Source organism: Lycorma delicatula, chromosome 10, assembly GCF_047948215.1.
Source record: "Lycorma delicatula isolate Av1 chromosome 10, ASM4794821v1, whole genome shotgun sequence".
In the NCBI taxonomy this organism is placed as follows: domain Eukaryota; kingdom Metazoa; phylum Arthropoda; class Insecta; order Hemiptera; family Fulgoridae; genus Lycorma; species Lycorma delicatula.
The window spans coordinates 71379935-71395531 of record NC_134464.1 but is presented as its reverse complement, the minus strand read 5'-3'; the positions used below and the strand labels follow the sequence as shown (position 1 = coordinate 71395531).

General features: G+C 29.8%; 1 protein-coding gene across 1 annotated transcript in view; it reads right to left on the bottom strand.

Annotated features, from left to right (window-relative positions):
* Positions 1-895: 895 nt before the first annotated feature.
* Positions 896-15597, bottom strand: part of eEF1gamma (elongation factor 1-gamma) — a 33511-nt gene continuing 18809 nt past the window's right edge. The window contains exons 7-10 of the mRNA XM_075376585.1: positions 14406-14508; positions 6613-6779; positions 3131-3255; positions 896-1285 (exon numbers count right to left, since the gene is read on the bottom strand). Of these exons, the coding sequence (XP_075232700.1) occupies positions 1130-1285; positions 3131-3255; positions 6613-6779; positions 14406-14508 (551 nt within the window). The 3' untranslated portion in view covers positions 896-1129. The remainder of the gene's footprint in view (positions 1286-3130; positions 3256-6612; positions 6780-14405; positions 14509-15597) is intronic.

Below are 15597 nucleotides of genomic sequence, written 5' to 3'. Positions count from 1 at the left end.
CTAGAAATGGTTTAATTTTGATTTCATGGCATTCCATAGTAATTTTAAAATAAAGAAAACTGTGATCAAAATGAGTACTGTGCAGCTACAGCAGAAAACTATTGAAACAGATTAAAAAAGAGGAATGATATAAAATCCTCCTAATAGTAACGAAAACACAGTTTTTAAATTTTAACTGTGGTGAAACACTGCAACAAACTTGAAAAATTACAATATGTATTTAAGAAATCTAATATTAAAATAGGGACTGATTAGAATTTAGCTGGTTTTGATGCAGTTTTAGTAACCACATCTTTCAAATTACTTATTATTATTACTTTTAACATAAACATGATAAATGTATCCATCTTTCATTTTTAAAGCATTTACAACTTGTTTTGCAACATAAAATCCTAAAAGCTGAGGACATCTGTCATAAAAAAAATTATCCATTTGGGCCACTTATTTAACTATGGGTAAAAACTGTTTTTCTTTAGTATAAAACAATGTGTTACGTATTGCTTTTATATATACATATATATATCTGCAAGAACTAGATATCTTTCCTCAAACTACAATTTTGTTAAGTTAGATCTTATATATATATTAGCTAATTAGATCACTGGTTTTGCTCCCTCTTTTAACCACATACCTATCCTATATGTCTGATTAAAAAAAAAAAATCAGATCACCTGCAGATAAAATACATTTTTGCCAGGACTTTTTTTCAATCTTTTTTTCACTCATTTCTACAGGGATGACAACAAATTTTTGGATTCAAAGGCTGAACTAAAATAACTGCTAACAATATATGTCTTTATTAATATAATTTTGTTAAAAAAAAATTATATAGATACATAACACCTGTTTTTTAAGTACAAAAGAAAAAACCACATTAAAACAAAAACAAAATAACTTCATGTAAACAAAAAAAATGTATTTCAAAATCAGGTTTACACAGACATTCACATACTTTAAATAAATTAAACCATTACAATGTACTATAAAATGAAATCAGAATAAGAATGATGTTATATAAATATTTAATTTTGCATTGTAAAAAAATTAAATAGTACATTATAATTTACGCAGACACAGGCGGGAATTTTTTCATGTTAAAACGACAGACATTTCTTTTGTTATTAAAGTTTTACTTGAAAATTTTTCCTTGGTTAAACTTTCTACCTTCTTTATCTGTACCAGTCCATGAAAAATACTGATCGACCAATTTCTTTGTCTCTTCAGATGCTGGGTCAAGCTTTGTCCATTGATAAGATTCATAATCTATCTGCCAATCAGGGCTTCTCTGCAATTAAAAAAAATTAAATTACCAATTGACATAAAAATGAAAAAAAATCACTATTAATGAATAAACTACCTAAATACTATTAGAAACAGTTAATAAATTACTAAATGAGCCACATTTTTCAACTGTTAAATAATCTTATATCTACATTACAATTTATGTACAAAATAAATATTTCAGTGGTAAAAGTCTATTAACTTATTTATCATTTCAGTTCAACAATTAAGAACATAAAATATTGCCAAATATTTAAAATAAAAAAGCAGCTATGCCAATCTAACAGTCTCTTACTATTAATTCTACAACTTAAGTAAATTGCCCTGTTCATGAAAATTTTTTGTGACAATTTTTATGATAGTTTTTAGTATTTTAAGTTTGCTGAACTATCTAGTGTATACAGATTACAGTGACAATAGTAAAAGTGGAACATATACTGGTAAAATGAATTGTTCATTCAAAGTTTTCTAAAAATAGTGAAATATCTAAGCAAAAAAAGCAAAGAAATATATATAAAATTTAGAAAAACGCAATAATAATTTAAGGACTTTAATAGCAATTTAAAGTGGAGTAATATTAAGAGAAAATACAAATTTTATCTCTCAATTACAATTTTCTATATATTGCATTAATATGTAAAAATTATTATAACACTACAAACCAGGAAGCACGGTCTGAGGATCAAAAGATGCATTTTTTAAAGATGAATTCTGTTCTATTTTATAAGGTGTTTTGGATCGTTGTTCATAGAGGATGCTGGATGCTTTAAGCCCGTCCAATTGATGAAAAGTTGGATAATCGGTACATTCCAGAAACAGGAGCCAAAGAGAAATGAACGAGATCAAAATCACTAAAAAAATTGTGAAAGTATTTTTTTAATTAATACTGTTGAATTTTACATCATGAATATATTCCAGAAGCAATCAATAAAGATTACCATGAAGTACTCTTGATGATTCTGTTGGATCACAAAAGGCCAGACTAGTGGAAAATGTGCAAGTACAATTTGAAACTCTATTGTGATAGCACCATGGATCTTGGAACGATGCAATCTTTGATAATAAATTTATATCTAAAATATTTTAACCTAAGTTACTGTGCATGTGTCATACACTTCACTTTCCTGAAAGGTAGAGAAGATATTATAAAAAATGCTGAAAACAGGGCCATACAGGTTTTGGAAAGCAAAAAATGGGACTTCCAAAATATTTTCAACTATCAGACAGACATGTGCTGGACTATGTTATTAACACCACACCTAGAAATAATAAAAGCTAGAATTGAATGTGGAAGATATTTTAACGTAATGGTCAGACACTTGATCATACTTTTTGGACATACCAAAACCCAAGACATTTAATAAACTTTTGGTCATGCAATTTCAATGTTTATTAAAAAAAAATAATAAAATAGAAGATCAAAACAGATTTAATTGATGTTATATAGATGTTAATGTTCTGATTTATAAATACAATATATTGCAAAACCAAAATATCCTATGGAATATTAAAGCAAACAATTCAAAGAAAGCACTATAGTGCATCTTTACAATTAAGTAATTGTAAATTGTATATCTGCATTTATGTATGCAATCTCAACAAAATATAATAATTAACAATAACAAGTCATGTTAACATTGCAAAATTATTTCCCTCATTAATGTTACGAAAAATACTATATTGGTAATTTTTCGCCTTTGAAAAGAGGTTCTCTTTTTAGGTGAAAATACATCCTATTACTAACAAGATAAATCTCAGTAGGTCTAACAAATAGTTAAACGTCATATACATATTTCTAATGTAATCTTTAAACATAATGTAATGTATTACAAACATTTTAAATACCAACCTCAAATGCAAGGTCTTGTCCTTCCCAAACCCATACACCAGAGATTGTGCTGTTATTATCTGTGCCAAATAAACAAACTGAGGCAAAACCTATTTTACGCAATTTGTCTAACCTCTGGAACATACCTGAAAGCAATTTATCACTCTTACCAAACAATTAAGCAATTTATACATAATAAAGCAACTGTGTATCATTGTCAGATATTGCAATAAAAATCAAAGGAGTATTTTTAAATACTCTCATAAGAGGTGTCAGAGTAGATGCAATTCATCATATAAGCTAATTTTTATTATAATCTCACAACATTTATGCTTTCAATACGTGAATACTCTTACCAGTATTTAATAAATAAGTGAAATTGCATTCTTAAATTAAAAATAAAAATATATAAAGAGATAAAAATGAAACTTAACATATATTTGAATATTTTATGAAATGCTTTAAATGATATCTATAAATAAAATTTCTTTTTTTTTAATAAAACCATTTCAGTTATTTTTACAATGGAATCAGTAGTTAATATTGTGTAAGCAGCATTTTTTTTTCAGCAAAGACAAGCATCTAGGAGTGGATGAAATGTGATGGGAGAAAAAATATCGCACCAAGTGACATTTGCTGCAATTTTGTAGTCTCTATTCCCTACTACTAATCCATGTCCTCTTATTTTCTACAGGTAGTCATGTCATTGTTATGAAATTGAGTACAACTACGTCAAAGCGTCTCAACTAACATGCACTAATTCAATTTTTAACAGGGGAAGAGTGATTGGTAGAGACTTTCATTGTGTAAAAGCCATTTATGATAACGAAGCTGTTGTGAGCAGGTGAACAATAAAATTATAGTATTGAGTACTAGTAAACAATTATTCATTATAAGGTACTCAGTAAAAATATGTACCCCTTTCTATAATGAGGCAATATGTATAATGGGGAGGGGGAGAATGGACTTCAATATGTCACAAGGTACTTCCTCTTTACCTTTTTTAATTTTTTCATTAAACCAGATTGCACATTAACTCTTAATATCCATTACTTTAATGGTGTTATAACTTAGATCTACACCTGTTTCTTCTAGCACTTTTAAACCAGCCACCAGTATAATCCTCATTAAATGATAACGATTCGTCATACATGCAAAAAGAAAATGTTTCTATATAAACTAACACATTTTTGGGAATGTGAAGTCAGATTATATTTCTGAAAATGAACCATTAGGGGATCTTGAATGTAGATAAGTAAACATTTGTGCTGCAACTGACAATCAGATACTTATACTGGTTTTAGCCTGTATCAAGCAGACTGTGGGAAGGAATTTTTATGACTTTTTAACTTGCCTGTAGCTTCATTGACTGTATTTATCCTGTGTTACTTAACCAGGATTGAAGTAACATTGAGTTTCATGAACTAAATTTTATGAAAGTTTAGCGCTAATGTCTTGTCTCATATTACCCAAATTAACTGTGTTCTGCCTAACTGCCAAACAAGAACTATTTTTAAATTACCTATTTCTTTTTATCAATGACTTAGTTATGTCCAAATATATGCTTTCCTTCCTCTGATTTCCTACCTTTGGAATTTCTGTGGGAATGTCTAAGTGGATTAATCCATTATCTTCTTGACATAACCTACATTCCAGTCATTTTATTACCATAAAGTTTTCCTTTTTAAGATTTCCAGTGAATGCTTTCCTTTTTTTCCTGGGCGCTAAATGAAATGTTGTCATCAGCGCCCAGGTATATAATGTATTAATAATATATTAGTAAACTACATTAACACAATAAAATTACCATCTGAAACACACCAAATGGAATAATTAGCTGAAATATACTATATTAAAATTCAAATATTTGAAGATAAGCAGACGACCTAAAGAAGTCATAAAACATAAAATAACATCATTTAATTAATATATTTAGTATGTTAGCCCGTAGTTGAAACTTGTGATGCGATGCCGCATAACAGACACAACTCACAGGGATGTAATGTACAGTTAGTTGGCAGCACAGCGAGCACAAATGGGTGTGCATCAGGTCTGAGTCATGAGATATCTATGAGTGAGCTTAGTGTGCCCTATCAATAAATGGCAAATAACCTCGATGGTTATTCCTGCATGACGAACTCCACAGTGATATAGTATTCTTAAAAGGATAAGCTTATTGTTGATGGTAGAAATCCATTCACTTTGCCACTCATCACGGATCACCCTCTTCAGAAAACAGACAAGATCATTAGAAACAACACAGTTAGCAAAAGGAGACTGGAAAGAAGCCTCTTTTGCAGCACTATCAGTGTGCTCAATGCATAAAATGCCAATATGACTGGGATCTAGCAGAAGCTCATAGTTGCATTATGTTGAGCCATTTGAGAAATAACGATCTGAATCTCGCAGACAATCAGGTGTCTAGAGTACATGTCACCAATCACCCGTAAGGCACTCATGGAATCTGAGCAGATAAGTACATGTCAAAATACAAATGGGCTAATTATATTTAGGGCCTTATTAACAGTATGCAGTTCTGCAACACAAATACTGACGATGCTAGGAAGGCCAACTATTATGTTCCGTAGCCAACCACAAAAGCACAGCCAACAGAATTAACTTTTTAAACCCATCCATATAAACTATATCATCAGGAGTCATGCTATTTACAAGATTTCTACTTGTAATTTAAGCAGATTTATGTTCTTTTATCATAACGACAAAGACCAAAGCAAAGCAATTTACTACAGCAGGCCATCAAGGGGGGGGGGGGGTAATAACATGGAGTAACAGTAAGAATGGAAAGTAATTGTATATTTAGAGCTAAAAATAAGCGCTGAGCTCTGATATCTAACAGGGAAGTAGATAATGGCCATCCCTCATATCGATTTACATGCTGAATAGAGAATACCATATCACAGGTTAGATGATGATGGTCGTGCTTTAATGCGAGTCACAAAGGAGCATATCATTTGCTTCCATCTATTCCAAAGAGATGGCTCACTACTGTCCACCAGCAGAATTACGATGGGGTTTGAGGGTAATGCACCTGTAACAAGATGGATAAATGAATGACTGATCGCATTGAGCATCTTTATAGTGGTGACTCATGCCAATGAATAAGCCATGCAGCCATAGTCTAAGCAGGAATGGACCACAGCTCAGTAGAAACGCAACATGCATATTCATCCCAAGATACTTCATGTACTTTATATTACTTGTACTTTTTTGTTGGAAAAAGAGAAATCCAGTTATTTAAAATCACAAAAAAAATTTTTCATTGAATAAAAAAATAAAACCGAAAAATGTCAGTATGGAATTCAAAATGATATATTAAAAGGGAAAAAATAAAACAGTAAAAAAAGAGAAAAAACGAATATGATCAAGACCTCCACCAATAATTAATTACCTTTCAAAATTCTCGTTTTTAAGTTAATAATAAAAATCTAGATGTAAACAAAATTATAATTAAATTACTGTGAGAAAAAATAAAAACATTTTACCTGAAATTAAATTACAGCTCATGAAAACTTTTGTTAATTCATCGTTATATTTATACTCGCCAAACCAAATAGAATATTTTTCTTTATCAAATTTTTCCCAGAAATATGGAATAGAAACAGTTTCTGCTTGATTTGAATAAACTTTCTTAAAACTATCCATAACAAATCTATAATAAGAAAATATTATTATTATAGTAAATTACAAGTTAAAATAACAAACTATTTATCATGATGCAATAAATTTAACAATTTTATATTAAGTCATCAGGGTGTAATGTTTTGAATCAAACTTTTAACTTTTCTCCAACTTAACAACTTTAACAAAAGTTAGATCGAGCATCCATGAGGTGTGCCTGGATATATTTGGAACAAATAGGAGAAATTGGTCCAGTGAACTGAATCTAAACTAACTTCACAACTCCATGTATCAAGTCATACCCCACTATCACCTCACATTATTACATCTAGAGTTGTAACTCTAGATTTAGATGGATCAGAGAAAAAAGATCTGAAGGAAACTGACCTTATACCAGAAGATACCAGACAAAATTAAACAAAAACAACGGACAAAAACACTCTCACAAAAAGAAACTCACAACACGAACATTTCCAATACCAAAAAGGGCATGGAAATGGGAATCTATATAACAGTACTGGAAGGATCGCAAGGCCCAAACAGTCTCATTGAAAAGACTTTGATAATGGACTGACTAAAGTTATCCTATGCGGTTATACAAGATAAAAAATAATTCATCATCACATTACAAATTGTTTAACTGTTTGGAGGTCTTAGTGCCAATGTTAACATTAACATAGTTACATTAGTGTGGAGACCCCAATTTTATATGCTTTAGCCTCATGAAATAAACATTAAGATAACACAACTGTTAGATAACAGATGGCATTTAAATGAGGCAAACTCAAAATTGTTACTTACAAGTAATTATTAATACTTAAGACATTGTTTATTTTAGGTACAATCTTAGTTCATTCTTTTGGTACAATTAAGAGAAAGGAATTAAGACAATAGAAAATAACCTCAGGTTATTCCATTTTAATTCAATAAATTTTATTGTATGACTATTTTTGATTTTGATTATATTTTGTATATGATAACCACCCACACCTTGCAGTGGCCAAACAATATTTTTTTTATATTTAAAAATTTTTTTTCTTGAGCAATAGACTATTTTCTAACTCGCCAACAGGTAAAAACAACAATTTTCGTCACTTTTTCCATGAGCTATAGCATTCTTATTTTGCATCATACAGAGGGTCAAAATGGGCTTTTGGAAAAGAGTAAAGATGGAATTTCATTTCAGTATACTCAAAATTTCGTTATATAAACAAATCTTGTAATGTTTACTGAAGTTATGTTTACAAATTGTTTTTTCAAATATTGGGCCCAAAATAAATAATGAAGGGCCTGTTTTTTATCTTTTTAACTCTTAGATACTAGTAGTACTTATAAAAAAAATTGGACTGTTACCTGTGACTGGACAGTCACTGTTACAAAGTAACCTTCATTAAAAAAAAACAGGCGCCATATCGTACAATTTTGAAAATATCTCATATTTGGGGCCCAAAATCCACATGTGGCAGAGGTGGTAAAAATCTGAAATGTTTACAACAGTAATTACTTTCTATGAATTTTAAAACCATATAAAATTTATTTTGTTACTCAAAGAAGTTGAAAAGTAATGAAGCCATTGAAACTCTAAAAACACTGTTCCTTCTAACCATGAACAATGTATACAAGAAATTCACAGCATGTATTTTTTCACATAATAATGTAGGCCTATTATACAAAATATTTTGATGTCTATAATGAGATAGCTTATTTTTTGAATAGTTTATTACTTAAAAGTATGACAAATGAACACAAACTCTTGTTTAAATACGAAAGTGAATAGACATGTATGGACATGAATGTTCACATAATCCTAAATGTAAACTTTGTAAAAGGCTCAGTTCTGTTTTGATTTCAATGTGATAGGTTATACTGTTGCTAGTGTTAGGCAACGTACACTTGTTTATAAAGTAATTTTATTAGCAGTGAACTTCTCTTTTATGCGATATCTTTTATTTTTAATTTTATTAATTACAGAAATTTTTATTTTAACTGTACAGAAACTGGGATAAGACACAGTGAGAGCAATTGGTAGTTTTATAATTTATACAACTGTATTGTTATTGTAAGAACTCTTGCATTTTATAAAAACGAAGGACCATATGATGGTATTGATGGAACTGTAAAAAAGACTGTGACTAAAGCAAGTCTTCAAAGGACAGTCAATCAAACTGTTTCACCTTCTGAAATTAAAATTCTTGCAAAGACAATATTGCAAATACAACATTTATTTTCTGCTCTAATACAGATATTCAAGAGACTGAAGAATACCTCAGTTCTTGCTATCAGGTGATCACAACCATGCCAGAAACAAGAACCTTTCAGTTTTGTTCCAACAAATTAGAAATATATTCTCAAAGTCCAGACAACCTCTGAATCAGAAACATTTATGTTATTATTGGAAAACAAGAACATTAGTGTTTCTGATTGCTTCATAGGTTTACCAAAGCCAAAATGTAAAAATTAAGTCTTCTGCATATACGATGGTAAATGGTGGTTAGAGGAAGTCATTAAAGTCAAAATACATGAAAATGAAGAGGAATATCAAATACACATTTTCCATCTGCAGGGCCCTAGTACTTCATTCAAGAAATATTTGAGGGATAATCAGACATGGGTATCTAAAAGGTAAAAAAATAGGCCTGAATCCCTTCATTATTTATTTTGGACCCAAAATTAAAAAAAAAAAAAAACAATTTGTAAATTAACTTCAGTAAACATTACAAGATTTGGCTATGTAACATAATGAATTTTGAGTACACTAAGATGAAGTTCCATCTTTACTCTTTTCAAAAAAAGACCCTCTGTACAATGTAAATTAAGAATGCTGCAGCTCACGGAAAAAGTGACAAAATGACTGGTTTTTACCTTTTGTGATTTAGAAAATGGTCTATTATTCAAGAAAATTTTTTTAAAAATATAAAAAAATATTTTTGGCCACTACAAGGTGGGTTGTTATCATATACCAAATATCATCAAAAATAGTGATGCAATGATCATTTGTTGAATTAGAATGAAATACCTCTCAAAGATAAATCAAATCTATAAACAATACAGCATCTGGCAGAATTATCTGACGACTTTATAATCACAGTTTTATTGCCATTACTGTCAATACGATGGCAGGACCATTGTCCCACCTTGCACTAGTCATAACATTTTAGTTGCCATCATGAGTTGGTTGGATGATTAATTAGAGCTTATTTTAAAATAATTCCTCTATCACTACACACCATTTATTTTGTGACAACTTAATTTAAATTGAAACATGTTTGTTCTCAGTAGGAGTACAATATTACTTAAGGTAAAAACTTTTGAACCACACATCATATGCTTTATAAATGAAATCAAGCAGACAAAATTGCAGTCTCCATGACATTCAGCAGTAAGGCATGCTGCTGCACTAGCCATTTCCGATTGAAGTGTAAGAAGAATTTTTCATGACTTTCAGTTCACCTAGAAGATGATGTTAGTCTAGGAACTAAAGTGTAAATGTCTGGGCATCTTGTAAAGCAGCATGGGAGTTCACACTCGATAATGTTCACAACACTGTTATTCTTTCAAGGGATGAGGCACATTTTCACCTATCTGGATGTGTCAATAAACAGAATTACCATTATTGGGCTGCCAATGATCTATAAGAACTTCATCAGTAACCACTTCACAGCCAACATGTTAATGTAGTGTACAGTTTCAAAATTCAGCATAATAGGCCCATATTATTTTGTGGAATCAAATAACAGGGTAACAATAACAGTTCATTAACATGTAAGGATGTTGTGTAACATTTTGCTACTCAAATTGAACTAGCCTGGTGATGGAATTTGGTTCCAACATGGTACCACCTGCCCATATGTTGAGCTTCTGTGAATTTTCTTCATAAAAAAAAAAAAACAACCTTTCCACAACGTTTGATTTCACAACACAGCGACATTACTTGGCCAGCACAATCACCTGACCTAGCAGTTTGACTTTTTCCTTTGGAGCTACCTTAAAGATAAAGTCTACTGTGGTTAACTGCATTTAATTGCACAACTCAAGGAAGCCTCAACATGAAATTACTGCAGCTTTACAAACGATGAAATATTTTAGAAAGAGGTTAAATGAGCACGTGAGGAAAACAGGAAACATTTAAATGACATAATTTTGAGATAAAATATTGTTAGTAAAATTGTATAAATTGCTTTTTAATTTGACACATTGAAATTTTAATACTATGAAATACTTTTTTTGTATTGTCCCTCCGAAATCGTCAGATCAATCTACCATATCCTGTACAATGATCTTTAAAACAGGCAGTTGACTTTCAAGACTATAAATTTTATTGTATTACGGCAAACTGATTGAGTATCCAAAATTATCAGCAGTTGAATTTATTGGCTACTTTAAGAAGTATATAATCAAACTGTAAACGATGTATTTGTTATAATTATTTTACTGAAATTATTTTTTTTTAAGATTTACATTATTCCTCTGTACTGTTAAATTACCCTTAAATTCTATTAAATAAACCATATTACAGACTGCTGAGGTAAGACGTAACTTAATTTTTCATGAAAAATGGTGCCTTTTCATCTTGTTTTTAAAAATTGAGGTAAGATATGTCTCATCTTAGCATTCTGTACTATGTGGTTATTTAATAGAATTTAAATATTTGTTATAGTCTACTATTTTCACCCTTTATTATTAACATCTAATTCAGATAAACTCTTTTTCAAAATGTACATATTAAAATAAATAAAAAAATATTAAATTCTTTAACAATGAAAACAAGATAATTACAGATTAATTATAAAAGATTAGTTTAAAATTTTAGCCTGAGATTTAAAATAAATAAAAAATATATGTATATATATTACTTATCAAATGTCTGTAAAGTACATTCCTTATTTTGCATTTAAGAAAAATACGTGATAGTATGTTTGTGAGTCTTAGTGCCAATCATAGCATTTGATATATTGGTGTGGAGACTCCAATTTTCATTTAATTTAGCCACAAAACAGTAAACTGTTTTTAAAGTATATAATCTGAAATTTTAGTTAACAGATAATACACATCTGAGGCATTAAGATAAAATGATGAACATTTAATGACACTTCCAGTTTATCCAAACCTTAAATAATTATACTTAACCAGTCAGTATTAATAGTACTGCTTTATATAAAAGGATTGTCTTTAAAGTAACCAGCGATTCATTGTTAACAGTTATACCCAAACTGAGGTTTTAATTATTTACATTATAAGTGATCAGATTGTCAATAACTCATGGTAGATAAAAGTCTGAATTAATCATGGTAAAAATCTAGCCATTGCAGATTAAAATTCCCATCTTCAATCTAACATAACAGGAATGAGAATTATTATTAAAAAATTGATAATTTAATGATATTTATCAAATAAACCAAGAACTAATGATGGAAATAATAATACAGATTGAAAATAAAACACATTTTTACTATTTCTAGAATTAAATTACATTAAAAGAATTAAAAATTCTTACCATTACTTTTTCAAAGGTAAAAATTACATACAAAAAACCAGATTTACCCATGTTAAACTTCTTCAGACAGCGACTCGGAATGAGCAGAGTATTATGGTGTCATTGAATAATGCTCTGGAGTATGAACTGGGATTTAGGTGTTCAAAAACTTTGTGCGATTTAAATTGCACTTTATTTTTATGGGTATATATTTTGAGCTGCAGGTCATCTTTTACATATAGGATTTTCTATGCTTATTTTAACACGGATTTGAATATTAGATCGTGGATACCGGTGTTCTATGGTGGTTGGGTTTCAATTAACCACATATCTCAGGAATGGTCGAACTGAGACTGTACAAGACTACACTTCATTTACACGCATACATATCATCCTCTGAAGTATTATCTGAAAGGTAGTTACCGGAGGCTAAACAGAAAAAAAAAGATTTTCTATGCTGCTGAATTCTGCGAGTGGCTTCAGTAATAGAAAAAAGGGTTTTCCTATCACTCAGGTGCATACTCTTTGACTAATGTAGAATTTATTAATGAGCTAAGTTTTCACAACCCAAGAAAAAAAAATCGAATGACGAGACTATTTCTGTGAATTTCCTATTTTCTTTTTCTTATAGTTTCATACGTATTATTAAAGCCAATTTTTCTGATGTAAAGTATTATACATTTTTTTCCTTTTGCTCTAAAATTCATGTAGGAGTTGATCTATCTAAGTTGCATCAATTTGTTTCAGTTACATATTTTATTTGTAGTTTATCCTGGTAGTCTTTTTATTGAAGTAAAATGTTATCAAAGTTTGAAATTTATGTTATAAGGAGAGGTGACTAAAAGAGATGTATATTTATATTAAGCGGTGTGTCAGTTCTAAGTTTTTTCTAGATTTTGAATGTTTGTTTTCTACAACTTTTACTTTTTAAATGGTACTGAAATTTTTTTTAAATGAGATAAGAAAGCTATTTAACAAAAATTCTTTTGCATATATTTTCAATAAGAGAAAAGTCACTAACACGATGCAAGTTGCATGCATTACAAATAGTAAATTTTATACTGCAAGTTATGTCCCTCATGGTGGAGATTATAGAATTTTATTCAATTAACTGATTTATTTTTAATAGGCAACAATGAACATGAAACAAACAAAAACACTGCAAGTACTATACATGCAGCACATACCTTCTTCACTCAATATGTTTATGCCAAGGCCTACTGACAACTGCTGATTTTATGACTTATCTGTTCCGGGAAGTGTAGTTTGCCAATTGATCCTCTTAATTTTTACCTTTCTTTAGAGAAATTAAAAATTCAACCTAGTCATCAAGAAATGCTGAAGAATAACATTATAGTTTTTTAATATTGGATTAATAACTATGTAATATATGAGAAATAATGATGTAACAGGTGTTAAATTTAGTACTATTTTTAAATATGAAATGTTAAAACTGATAATGAAAAACCAAATTTCAGTGAATTATAAAATTCACATCAATGCAATTTCCTTTTACTTAAAGAATTATTTATCTAGATTAATACTTAATTGTTGTTACTTGGGCTACACAATCCTGACAACATCCAGGTTTTCAAGAAACTAATTCTCAAGCTAAAAGAATTATATAACATAACTGTAATAGCACAACAAATAGTCTATTTTAATTACCAGCAAGAATAAGTAATTAGAAAATCAGGGAAAATTATAACAGAAATTAATTCACGATTACATTTTTATAATAACATTAAACTGTTTTATTTGTTAACTACAAGAAAATCTGTTAAAACTCTATTTACAAATCTAAATACAAGAATTGGCAAGAGTGGATTTTAATATAAACGAAATGTTTTAAGCTGTGCTTGGCTTTAGTCACTGGCATATCTATTTACCTCGTGCTTTGATTTACTCATGTTAATCCTTGAAACAATCTTATAAAAGTAGAAGATTAACTGTTTGCAAGTCTTAGTGCCAACAATAACATTATAAGTTATTTTGGTGTGGAGACTCCAATATTTTACTTTAAGCCTCAAAAAAACACAATAAAATATGTTTTTAAGCATATCCATCTGCAACTTTAAAGCAGATGTCATACATGAGGCATAATCACATCTCAATTCTGAGTTAATATCTAAATGTAAACAGATGGTGAACTAGTTGAACAAAAATTAAGATAGAAGTGCTTACCCTTCTTCAACAATAGCTTCTTCATCATCACCATCAGGTTTGTTTTCTTCATGCTGGACGGCAGGTTTCTGTTGCTGCTTCTTTTCAGCCTTATTTGGTGTATCTGAAATAAAATATTAACACAATAAGTTAATTTAAAAGATTATTTTGATTTTTAGATTATACAGTCAAATAATATTCAATGCATGATGATCAAATATCCTGCACCCAACTCATCATACATCCCATGTATTACACCTTAATTTTCTCCCATTCACTAGTTCACACGTATCATTCCACTCTGGAATGGCATTTTATGTTTCTCTTTAATTTCCACATCATCAGTTTTCCTGGTTATTAAATTATATTCACACTCATACCTACACTATCCTAACCCTTCCTATTCTCCTGGTTACATACAATCTTCTTATACAGGTGTTTCAAGAGTTTACAATAAGTGCTACTTTATATATATATATATATATATATATATATATATATATATATAAAAGAAAAACAAAAAATTCAGCACAATTCACCACACACAGCCTCAAATAAGATTTTTTACCTTATCTTATTATTTTTCTTTTTTCATTTGTACACCAATAACACTTCAAGGAATTCGTCAGTTGGTTAAAATTAAATTTTTTTTCATTTTTAAAAACTTCAAAATCACACATTAAAATATTGTTTTATGCAGGGTGTCCCATATAAAACACAACCCAACCTTATATTGGTAGGTATTGAAATAATAAAAAGGCATGTGTAAATGTAATTTTTATTATTACTGTCCATTACCTTACATTTAGAGTAAATGTTGGAAGTGGCCGCCATCTTCTTGAATACAAGCTTCAATTCTTTTTACAGCGTTTCTTGCAACTTTTTTCAAAGTTTGTGGCTGGATATTTAATACAGCTTGTTTAATATTGACTTTCAATTGTTCAAGTGTTCGTGGTTTGTTGCTGTAGATTTTACTTTCAGGTAACCCCATAGAAAAAAAATCCACCGCAGTCAAATCTGGAGATCTTGGTGGCCACAAGCCTCGACCGATAACACGATTACCAAAGAATTCCTCAACGAAATCAGAAGTTGAACCAGTGTAGTGCGATGTCGCACCATCATGTTGTAGCCAGCAGTGTCTGTCTTCCTCTTCCAAGAGTGGAATGAACTGAAATAAAATATCCTGATATCGTTCTGCATTAATGGTGTACTC